This window comes from Anguilla anguilla, chromosome 9 (assembly GCF_013347855.1).
Source record: "Anguilla anguilla isolate fAngAng1 chromosome 9, fAngAng1.pri, whole genome shotgun sequence".
In the NCBI taxonomy this organism is placed as follows: Eukaryota; Metazoa; Chordata; class Actinopteri; order Anguilliformes; family Anguillidae; genus Anguilla; species Anguilla anguilla.
Window position 1 is genome coordinate 28,187,530 of NC_049209.1, and position 12,459 is coordinate 28,199,988.

At 43.3% G+C, this 12,459-nt stretch overlaps 1 protein-coding gene across 2 annotated transcripts in view; it reads right to left on the reverse strand.

Annotated features, from left to right (window-relative positions):
- LOC118235119 (sortilin-related receptor-like) overlaps nucleotides 1-12,459 on the reverse strand; it is a 75,323-nt gene that overhangs the window by 42,961 nt on the left and 19,903 nt on the right. For both annotated transcript variants that reach the window (XM_035432156.1, XM_035432157.1), the window contains exons 3-6: nucleotides 10,672-10,800; nucleotides 9,913-10,074; nucleotides 9,245-9,312; nucleotides 3,871-4,051 (exon numbers count right to left, since the gene is read on the reverse strand). In XM_035432156.1, coding sequence (XP_035288047.1) covers nucleotides 3,871-4,051; nucleotides 9,245-9,312; nucleotides 9,913-10,074; nucleotides 10,672-10,800 — 540 coding nt within the window. The remainder of the gene's footprint in view (nucleotides 1-3,870; nucleotides 4,052-9,244; nucleotides 9,313-9,912; nucleotides 10,075-10,671; nucleotides 10,801-12,459) is intronic.

Below are 12,459 nucleotides of genomic sequence, written 5' to 3' on the forward strand. Positions count from 1 at the left end.
GCATTTAACCTACCATGCATAAAAACATAAAAACGCTCGTCAATCACCCACTTCTATTTATAATGCCATCAAAGCGCAGAGTGTTTAAAACCATAAAGCCACCTCTCCGGTTTTTTTTGTTTTTGTTTTTTTTGTCAGCGCATCACCGTTATTTTTACATTCATTCTGATATGTCACCTAAATGACTTTTTATGTTCATTCGGCTTAAGGCGCTCCGCAAAATCACTTAGGCGCTGCGTCTAAGCCTTTCTATGGTAGGGAAAACCCGGGAACTTGAATTAAATGGTCAATTTGATTTTTCTGGAGGAAAATTAATCGTTTAGATTAATCGACTAATTGGTAAAATAGTCAATAGATTAATCAATAGAAAAATAGTCCTTAGTGGCTGCCCTAGTAGGCATACAAAGACATGCTAACTCTAACCTATCAACACTGCGCAAGGTCCGTTCCGTCCACCCCCCTCCCCCCCAGTTATATTCCTGAAGCAAGAACTGGAAGAAAGAAAAGATGTTTGGAGAAAGTGTTTGCGCATGTACAGGCTGAAATGATGGTGATTGGCTGGATGAAACGGTCGATGAGAAGGTCTCTTTTCCACACAGCTTTAATTGGCCTCAGCAGATTCTGCTGGACAGGGCCATGTGTGATATTCATTAATGGTAATTCTATTAGTGGAGGTGGGGGGGTGGCTGGTGAGGGCATGAAGCCTACTCTTATGTATAATCCATCCATCCATCCATCCATCCATTTTCCAACCCACTTATTCCTGGTCTGGGTCACGGGGGGGCTGGAGCCTATCCCAGCAGACACTGAGCGAGAGGCAGAAACACACTCTGGACAAATCACCAATCCATCTCAGGTGCCCTCAATTCCCTTGAACATTATGGTGCTCAGCGTTTACATTCATAAAGTGCCTCAGGAGTAGGAGCAGCAACCTAGGACCTGATTTACATATTCTACTCTTACATATTGCAAGAAAAATGCTGGCCCATAGTAATACTTTATTAACAGGAAAGTCAGGGGGAATGGGGGGGTGGGGCAGAGAGAGTGAGAGAGAGAGAGCAAGTGACAGAGAAAGAGAGAGAGAAAGAGGAAGGTCACCAGGTCAGGACTGTTGTGCTAGCTAGCTGAAGCTATGTTTTAATACAGTTGTTTGTGTCTCAGGCGTCTGCTGCAGGGGCATCCTGTGGCAGGCCCAGTTTACACAGGTGTGAATGATTAACTGCTGAATAAACAGTGTGTCTTTCCTGTTGATCTTCTCCCAACAAATGACTGACAAACACAATGACAAACCTCTTCTGAGCTAAAAATAAACCCCCACCCCTAATTTGTGGCTGGTCAACATCATATATATGTATGTATACACACACACACACACAAATACACTTTTAAAAAAATAATAAGAATTTCTGCCCTCAGCAGTACATGATTGGTTAACTCTAAACAGCTTACTTTCTATCATCTACTTTTAAAAAAATCCATAAGTACCTTCAGAGGCCTTTTCCTTCATTACTTATACTGCCTTTAATGAGTAAGCAGCACAGAGATCAGTTATTATTAATTACAAGAACCACTTAGCAAGAGCAGCTGAGCGCCTGTTCGCCTGACATCACCGAGGCGATGCCGGCTCCCGCCGCCCACGCGGAGCGGAGCGCCATTAAACGCGCCATTAATTCACACCCTCTTCGAAGGGAAAACAAAACAAAGCCATGCATCTGTTATCAGTGCGACTCCCATAAGAAGAGCAGCATGTGGACGTCGCTCCTGAACAGGAAGCCGCTTAACATAAGAGAGAGCTCATTCATACGCAGGCTTGAGCCAGACCTGCATTAGGTTAGCATAGATACAGTAAGTGCATGCTGGGTATGGTAATGTGTTTGCATAGCTAACACTTTCTTTCCCCCAAAAAAAGTGTTCAGGCGAAAAGATTGATTAGCACTTAAATGTTAATGTGCTCTTTTTCCTTGGGAGGGCGAGACCTTAAAAACATGAATGGGCCCTCTTGGTCTTACAAGTCATTTGGTAGGAAAAGCCCAACCTCTTTCCAACTGATGCAACGAGCAGCCCAAGACCTTTCAGTCATTGCTAGCTCGCTAGCCTTATGACCACTACTGTGTTCAAATGCTTTAAAATGCAGCCTTTATAAATGCAGCCTTTCCTTGCGATAAGAGGAATCAAAAAAAGGAAGGAGGGGAAGTAAGGAATTTACGAGACATGTTCACAAACTGGAACAGAGCCAACGTGTCTGGGCACCAGGCCGTGATGTCACGTCTATGGCTGGGCTTCATGGCCTTTCTGTTAAATGAAGGCCGTGCTCACTGACAGCCGGAGGGTGAACAACCAATAACAACCCTGACAGAGGACTCCAGCCAATCGGGCCTGAGCTTGTACACTTCCTGTGCTCCTTTTTGGCCTGAATAAATGACAGAAGAGAGAGCAGTAGTACCTTCTCTCTCTCTCTCTCTCTCTCTCTCACACACACACACACACACACACACACAAAACTAGGACTCCATTCCAAACCACTTCACAACAAAGAGGTCAGTGTTTGTTTCAAGCGTGTACTTCCTGAAATACAGGCATAGGCAAATCAGAAGAAAACAACTGTCTCACAGATTAGATAAGGCCCTTGTGGTGCGGTTAGAACATTCACGGTCTATGATAGTGTTAAAAAGAATGTAAACCACAGAGAAAAACATTCTCCCATCATCTCTCCTCCCATACAGTGTGTTCCACACAGCCAGACCACGCAAAACCCCAATCACTTCAAACCGTACCGCACCTAGGCCTGTGCCATAGAACACAGCACTAAAGTTGACTACTTCATGGTCATGAGAATAAGAATGGAAACTATTCTGTTAATTATTATAAATTAAGTGACATATTCATACATTATAACCTATTTGATGTCATTTTCAACATTTGGCAATAAATGGGTCACTTGTGGAAAAACAAATCGGTCAGCATCAGTTTCTTTTTCAATTCTCTTTTCTCCAGGCTTATTCATATTTGCTAGTGAGAGGCACTGAAAACATTTAGAGTAATGCTTAAAGCAGGAATGCGGTATAATTCCATTCTTATTTCCGTTCTTATCTTTGGATTTGGAAGGAAGACAAGCTTAACTTCAAAATTCATGTTAACAATATGGCTAAGAAGTTGAGCTCAAAGTTGGGCTTTGTACATAATGGCAATCATCACACACAAGGCTGTCTCGTACTCTATGTCCTCAAGACAAAGTCTGACCTACGACTACTTTTTGCTTTGATGCCCCACATACTTGGAATGATTTGCAAAACAAATTGATTCGTTACTGCCTTTGAGACAATTTCAGAACCTAATGTTGAATCTTATTGTTTTTTTTTTGTTTGTTTTTGTTTTGTCTGCAATTGTTTTAACTAATATTCTCTTCTTTTTGTTGCAACTCGGCATTATTATAAATGAGAGGCTCTCCTTCAATGCTTCTCCGAGGTTTAAATGAAGTATCTGTGGATAGGGAACTGGGCTTGTAACTCAAATGCCTGTGGGTATGACTCCCCGCAGGGGCGCTACCATTAAACCCTTGAGCAAGGTACTTGATCTGAGCTGTTTCAGTTAAATATCCAGCTGTATAAATGGATTTTATGTAAAAATGCCATCTGTGTAAGTCACTCTGGATAAGAGTGTGTACTAAATGCTAAAACGTAATTAATGTAATGCTTATGCTTAAAACTGGTACATCTAAGATCAATTTCAAAAGAAATGCAGACCATAAGTAACAAAGGGTAGACCACTGGAATCAGGTTGTCCACACTATACTCATCAATGAAAGGCCAGTGTTTTCACACTCGACGCCACTGTCACAGGTAAATGAAGGGGGGAATTAGAGGGGCTCACCCTGGTGGTGGTGGCGAACATGTACTTGTCCCGGAGCTGGAAGCTGTCCACGTGCTCCAGGATGAGTCGGCGGTTCTGCTCGCTCTGGAAGAAGTCGGTGCTGCTGAGTACGCTGGACACGCCCAGGGGCTCCTGCCTCTGCACCATGACCGTAGTGGGAGGGTCGTACGGCTCCACGCCCCTAACAGGAAACAAGCCGCGTCAGCCAATCACAGCTTGCTGCATCACACGAACACTACCCTCCCAGAAGAGATGGCATCTACGGGGTGTCTATGGGGCTTTCTATCTCAATAATGGACCGGGCAAACAGACATGGGTATTACTTATTTTAAAAATGGATTTTATTGAGTGGTCCTTGTTTCAAACAAATCGTAATCCAGATTTTAAAATGGCAGGTCCAGAAAGGTCATTCACAATACACCCCCCCCAGGTGAACGAGAAAGCGATTTAACCTTAAGCGCTCCATAACCGCAAATCCACCAAACAGCCCACATATATGCAGGTGAACAACCAAGGATGACAAAAGGGGGCAGAGATTATTCTAAAAATGATCCCTTCCCTCTCCTATCTCTGCCATTGGTCCAACTTCCCACTCTCTCCTGGCTGGATTGTCATTAGTGGAAGCACTCAGCGTCTGGAGTCCGGTACCTTTGATCAGTCTGAAATGCTAAGCGCGATTAGCACCCACGCAGGTGATAACTGGTGTCATAGAGTCTCAAAGAAAACAATAAAAGATAAAACTTTATCAACAAACTTTGTTTGCACGCAAGTGCATTCCTCTCTGCCTTCACATAGACTAAAATAAATCATGCCAGGCCACTGGGCAGGCATTATTGTCAGCCCTTTAAAATATGTAAAATATTACTGAAATGCATTCGTGATATTAGCGTGGAGCACTTTGGCTCTTTTATGCATGATGTGCTATACAAATAAGGACGGATATTATTATAACCATAAAACTTCCATTAGAGGGCACGCCTGAAACCAGACTCTTAATAGCCAGGAGCAAAACACAAAAATACAAATAAACAGGCTCCAATAACAGTCAGACAGTTTGGTATTACATTTAAACAAGATGCGCTCAAGTAACATTTTATCAGAAAAATGAAGAGTGGTGCTGCAGCAGGGCACTTCTGAGCAGAGTTCACACAACTGCACAAACAACGGGCAAAAACAAGAAGTTCATACATATTCTAAAGGCCTTAACAACCAACAGCATGGACGAGTTTAATGGCTCCTTAAAAATGACGCTACAGGTTTGTGTGGATAAATCCACTAGCAACATACACTACCCAGAGCTGTCCCTCCCACTAGGGAGATCAGTCCTAGGGCCCCGCCTTCTCGACTGCTTTGCAAAGCAGAAGAATCAGAAGGCGCCAATGTTTTGGAGGGGCCCCCAAATAATGTTTTGCCTAAGGACCCCAGAAGTCTAGGGACAGTTCTGACACTAGAGCTAAAAAAGAAATAAACCTTTTATTTTACAAAACACAATCTAAATCTTAGATTTTGCAGTAATAACTGCTGAACACATTCATGCCATTTTTTCTAAAAGGGCAGTCATATATGGTTCTGAAAACTGACACATACAGTGCCGTTTCCACAGATGTGCGTTGCTTCTCTCTGACTTTTCTGTCTAATTCATCCCAAACTACCTTGATTTTACTTCACTTGTGAGCAAAATGTAAAGAATTTGTTCACCTGTTTATTGAGGCAAATTGAGCTTTTTTATGAACTCCAAAATTTAGTCCACTACACTGTGTATGTAAACTTCCAACTATTAATTTCTTACCTTGTGCCAGTAAAGGTCATTTACTGTAGTTAAACTGCTTCAAATTCACTGAAAACAAAGTACTAAAACAGGAGGAAAGTGAACTAAAACTTTTTACCAGTAGTGTACTTTGTTCAATACACTTTCAGTTCACCTAGTCCTTCATCATATTGACCATCCAATTAAAGACTTTGTCTTGTACAACTGTGAAATGTTATACAATGTCAGAGACATAGCCCTCCTGCATAAGTGAGTGAGAAACACCAAGTCGTCATCTTCAACAACGGCTGGTCTCCAACAAACAAACAGCAGTAAACAATTAAACATTCAGCCTTAAGTTGAGTGCACGTAGCTTAAAATGTAGTAGATGAGCTCCTTCAAATTTCTGTAAAAGAAACTGACTTTTAAGGTGTGCTTTAAGCCACCTTCTTTTGCTTTTTAATATTATGTGTTGTGGCATTTGAATTTTCTTGATGGTATTTCCCAGACAAAACAGACTTTAAAAAAAGAAATGCAAACATAAACAAACGTCAAAGAAACCAAATCCTTTCCACAACAAAGGTCTTGGCATTGTGCAATGTTCAGCCTCAAGCCTGGATCGTTGCTTACAGTACAGAGCAGGTAGCACTCAGCTATACTTGTCTAACCTGCTGCTGACCACAGGCTTTGCATGATAAAGCCACACCTCTGCACAGTGATTATAAACCTTAACCAACCCCACTGTGTACACTACAATGAATAAAATTGACCTTAGGATTGCAAATATACAGTCTACACCAGGGTTCTTGACCCACTTTTCGTAATCTGGGGGCCCGATTATCTTTTCGAAATGGTGCTTATGGGCCAAATATTTTCCACATACCATTCATCAAACAGTGTGTGAATGTGTGTAAACAAAGTAGCGCTGTTATTTTGTATTATGTCACTAGTGGGAGGGATTCTGAAACTGGGAAGATGCTGACCTAAATAGTCAGAATTTTACATTTCTGAAAAATGCTTTTTTCCCTTTTTTTTCCTTTGAAGGGCCAAGAGTATATCTATGTAGGGCCACAACTAGCCCCAGGCCACCAGTTGAATAGCTCTGGCCTACAAGATTAACACTCTTATGGTAACATTACGGAATATGCAGAAGTTAAGGCACAGATCCTGTTCAACTGAGAAAATGTGACCGGCTGAACAATAGGGCGGCCTCAAGTCACCTCTTCGGCATGCGGCCAAGGCCACCGTGCATCCAAGCAGGCTTCAGTGAGTGCGTTCATCCTGTGCCAACTTCAATGCTCCCCCCATCCCCAATCTCACCCCCCCCCACCCCCACCCACAAAAAGCCACATCCTGAAACGCTGGCAGTAACGACAGCAAATATATGCCTTGATTAATAAAAGATACATATTGGGTGCTACAGCAAGGCAACCACCATCACATTTACCACAACTACTGGTACATTTACCACAACTACTGTAAGCCAAGGGTGCTGGTTTAGTCCCACATCAGGCCAAAGTGCACTCTTGTCAGGGATGCACCTGCAGCTGTTGCTCATGATTTTGTAAAGCAAAAATTCAGATCAAGTAAACGACTGAGCTAATTAAGTAAAATCATTAAAACAGAAGTTGCAACAAAACCGTGAAACGGACCGACCCTCCTTCTGCACTGGGACTGGGCCTTGTTCCGCACCGTGCTGCTGTTCTAGAATGCCCTGTAATGGTGCCGAGCCCAAAGCACATTTCTGCCCTCAGAGCAAGGAGGCTGGGGCGGTGCATGAGTGTGGCCTTCCCCATTCTATTCCCCCATCCTATTCCCACAGTGAATTCAATGCTGCGTTGGCAGCAAGAGTGTGAAGGGGATGTAAAATAAGAGGGTTTACAGCGGAGGGAATCTTGCAGCGCGCCGTCTTCCTGGGGGCTCTGAAGGGAGGGGAGAGTAGGAACCCTGCTGGGGGGGGGGGGGGGGGGGGGTTGAGTAGACTGCTCCCTCCACTCTGTTAACCCAGAGCCCTTAAAGTAACCAGGAAGAGTAAGTAACCTCAAACCTAAACGAGCAAATATTAAACCCATGCCAAAAATGTAAAAAAAAAAAAAAGAAGTACAAATAAGCTTTCGGTACAACAAATGAGTCCAGTGGAGACCAAGTCAATTGTATCATTCATTGATACAAGTACCAAGAATTATACAGTCACAGGGATAAATGTATCCTGACAATGGGCTGCACAGAGCAGACTTACGAGCAAAAGACACTGACTGAATGCTTTTTTTGTGCTCACCTCACAGATATGAATGCTCTACACATATTTTACACTGGACACAGTACATAGTAACACCACTTATGCACGTAATCACATTTACATTGCGTTATTCTCACTGAGAGGTCCACAGCCAAAATGAATATAGCACAAGCAAAGAAAAGTAGGCAGGCAAAATTTCCGGAACCTTTGACATACTCATTTGTAATGTATGCTTATTTTTACATTTGTATTTTTGTTTGTCTCTGTGATATGCTATGCACTGCACATAAAAGCATGTCACCTTATTCTCTGCAGTCCAGGGTAAAAAATAAATAAATAATTATTCACAAAAAAATTCCACTTGTTACTACATTATTGTAAGAGATTAGCCCCCCAGTGTTAGCGGTTTACACACAATCAACGGTCCCTCTAGGAGCCCACGCTCAGCTCCATTCAAATACGGAACGTGTGATTACAGTGTGCTGTGGAGTTAAATCACACAGTGCTGGTTAAGAGGCAGTGAGTAATCAAGAGTCTTTAAAGGCATTCATCTCATATGGTTTCTCTGCTGCCAATTCACTGGTTTTAATGAGGCTAGATTGAGTGTGTGTGTGTGTGTGTGTGTGTGAGAAAGAGAGAGAGAGAGAGAGAGAGAGAGAGAGAGAGAGAGAGAGAGAGAGAGAGAGAGAGAGAGAGAGCTCTACACTTGCAGCGCAGTTTCTTGCTGCCTGCCACAGTCTGAGGGACAGTGAGTGATGGAATACAACCACAACACCACATCTATTTACCTATACACAAACATTTACACACGCGCGCACACACGCGCGCACACACACACACACACACACACACACACACACACACACACACACACACACACACACACACAAACACATGCACACACACTGTTCTTATATTATGCAGATTTTTTTATTGTTATTGCAACTTTTTACTGTTAGTTATTGTTACTATGTATTGTTACTTTTATTTTTTATTTTTATTTTTATACATTGCCATGTATCTACCAAGCTTTAGCAATGCAAATGTACAAATTTGTCATGCCAATAAAGTGAATTGAATTGAGAGAGAGAGAGAGCGAGAGAGAGAGAGAGAGAGAGGGAGAGGCAGAGTGCGTGTGTGTGTGTGTGTGTGTGTTGGGGGAGATGGGGCAGACAGCCAGACAGTGTGGGCAAAGGGCATTGCAATCACACACACAAGTGTACACACATAGTGTATTCACGGAAAAGTACAGAGAGGTGTCACCTGCTTGATTCTGTAGTTGTAGCTCATGTTTTTTTTCCCCACAGACCGAGTGGGAGGGTGACCTAACAGCCCGTTTCAGAGGAGGGGAAAACAGATGCAGTCACAAGACAGAGCGTGGGCCTTACCAGCAGTAGGATCTGACGTGTTCCTGAATGAGCACCCACGTCTCGCCAAAATCGTCCGATTTCCACAGCTGCAACAGGGCAATACGCATATCTTACACAAGAACCAAGAAAAGTTCTCACATTCCGCTAAATTTGTCCCCAATAAGTTGCGGTTTTACCCACTGGGTCTGTCACAAAAAGCATGTAATTTCCGATTATTGACCTGTGCAATGGGTCTAGACCCACCAACGTCATTAATGAAGGAGCGGATGATCACTGAAATTGAAGCATCTCTGCTGCTAGTAATCAGTGCAATTAAGTAGAGTCACAAATCCCTGACAGAATCTGGAGTGAGACATTTGATTGCATGGGGTCTGTATGACTCATCCATTAATGAGGTGACCTCTGCTTACTGTGGGACGAGATCAAGTCTGGAGAGCACGTCGTGAAGAAATGTATCTGAATACTACTGCAAAATAGAGGAGTAAAGTATCCGTAAGGTGTGTTTGGATGACTTACAGGTGTAATATACCTGTATATTGGCGTGTTCTCATGATTTTCAGGAGAAAAGTACCTCTATGTTGGTGTGTTCTCATGTCTTGCTGGTGTAAAATGTGTGTATATTGGAGTGTTCTTGTGTCTTACAGTACCTGTACATTGGAATGCCATGTCTTAGGGGGGTACTGTACCTGTTTATTGGGGTGAGAGCTGTCATAGCCCAGTACCAGGTTTGGCTTTGTGCTGTGCAGCAGCAGGTCCATGGGTTTGAAAGGGACTGAAAAGCCCTGGACGGTCTTGCAGAAATCAAGCGTGCTCCACACATAGCTGTTATTGGTGTCCGCAAAGAGATACTGCGGCAAAAAAAGCAGAAGAGAAAGAGAAAGAGAGGGAGACGGAGAGGGAAAGAGAGGGAGAGGGATAAGTAGAGGGAGAGAGGGATAATTAGCCAACTCCACAGATTAAAACAAATTGCATTTATTCATTTCCTAGAAAACTCTTGTGCAGAGTAATTTGAGTGTTAGAGCACAGTATTAAACATCTTGCACTATAATACCCCTGCTCACATTAAAAACTGCAGTAGGGATTTGAGCCCCCTAGTCACTAAGTGAATTTAAGTCCTTCCTCCTGCACCCTTACCAGTAAGACCACAGTAAGAGCATCATTAGACCGACCCTCCAGGAAGACTGGAACATCAAAGAAAGGAAACACTGCAGGCTTTGATGGCGAGGCCACGTACAGAACGGAGTGGGGTGGTAGCCCAGAAACCAAGAGGCAAAGGAAAACCGGGCAGACCAAAAACTACCTGGCCCAGGAGTGTGACTGAAGATCTGGCTGTGACAAACCTCATCTTGGGGAGAGGAAAGGCAAGTTGGCAAAGACAGGAAATGCTCACTGCAGCCTTGTCACAGGGCTTTAAGGGGATTAACGGAATTTACAGTACGACTGACCCTCTTGTTGTCGGCAGGGCTGTGGTAGAACTGGGCGATGAGCTCCTTGTTCCCCGCTTTCTCTCCGGAGAGCTGGAACTGGCTGGCGATGGATTCAAAGGAGGCCCCGTAGTTGTAGGACACATAGACCTGCCAATAGGAAAGTAAACCTCAGGTAAACACAGCAGGTCGTGAGCAAAGGACAGGAGCCATCAGCTGGGGACACATACAGCCAGCTAACTTTGAAATGTACTCAAAGGCTGCCGAATGCTGAATTAGCACCAACCGACACCGCTTGGGCTAACAGGCAGGTGCACATTTTTGCAGCTCTTGCTCACCCCAGTTTTACATGAGGGCCATATCTAACAGGGACATGCAAGCTGCGCTCAATTAAACCGATGCTGAAGACACAGCTGTCCTTGTAATGGAGCCAAGAAACGCAGCCATGAGATAATTCCATTCTTATTAGTAAACTTCTGTAACCGTAGTGCGTTATAAATCCACTAATCGGCAGAGAAAAATAGCTCAATTTTCTCAATGGGGAACGATCCACTTTTCTTAACTGAACTCCCAAGGGCTTAACATTCATCGCTTACTTTCACATTTGGAGAGAACACCCGCAATGCAAAGAAATTCAAAACCTTCCATTTTAGATTTACTCATGTCCTCAGGCTGAGCAGAGTAGAGCTTAATTTTAAATATTGGCTCAGACAGGAGAGAGGACAGAGCTGAGAATGTGGTATTTTCCAGGTCTCTCACCCTTTTTCATGGGCCAAGCACTGGAATACACACTTTAAGTTTGATCACTTGATGGGTGCAATTTTAAAGTTACAAAAGGCACCGACAAAACTGGTCTTTAGTTTAAATTTGGTCTTTATGTCAAACAGAAACATTACTAGTGTCAATGGGGGGCACTGTTTGATTGGACAGTAATCTTCCCAAAAAAAAATCTCTCTTTATACATGTATTTATAAAACCTACTTTTATGGTCTAATGTGCTTACAATCATCGTCATTACAAACAAGGGGAATTTACATGGACGTTTTGCTTAGACGCACAGGGGAAATGAGCCCATAAACAACAAGTGCATTGTCTGCATTGTAAACAGAGCCTTCTGTATAAAAGTAGCATGACTAGTTCACAGTATCACCTGTAAGCAAATGTCCTTTCACAGCTACTGAAAGATAAACAAAAATGCTGTTGGGCAAAATTCCAACAACCCATCTGACTCAGCTAGACTGGCAACAGGTAACATTAAGCATACAACTCTAGGTTTCAAGTGAATAGAACTGAATGCGTCAAAAATAACAGATCTCATCAACTCGCTTGCAGTGTGGTTTGCACCAAGTGGCCAGCCAATTAACATGGCCATAGACAGTGGGACAGAACATGTCAGCAAGCACTGGCTTCCAAGGAATATTTAAAAATAATGAACTATCCCCCATTCAGTTGTTGTCATTGACAGAACAATAAAAAAAGCAGCTAAGTGGTGCTGTGCAGAGTAATGGCCGGCACACACAAACATATGGATAGCTTAATCCATCTTCTAATCTGGGGAAGCTGCATGCGACTGAACACGAAGGCCAGGCCAGGCGAGCAGGCCAGATTTGCTAGCAGTGCGTGGATCCTCTGGGGCTCAGTTTACCAGCACAGTGCAGCTTCCAATACAACAACACAGCATAGCTCACAATGAAACAGCACAGCTCACAACACAACAGCATAGCTCAACACAACAACACAGCCCACAATGCAACAGCGCAGCTCACAATGCAACAACACAGCTCACAATGCAACAACACAGCCCGCAAT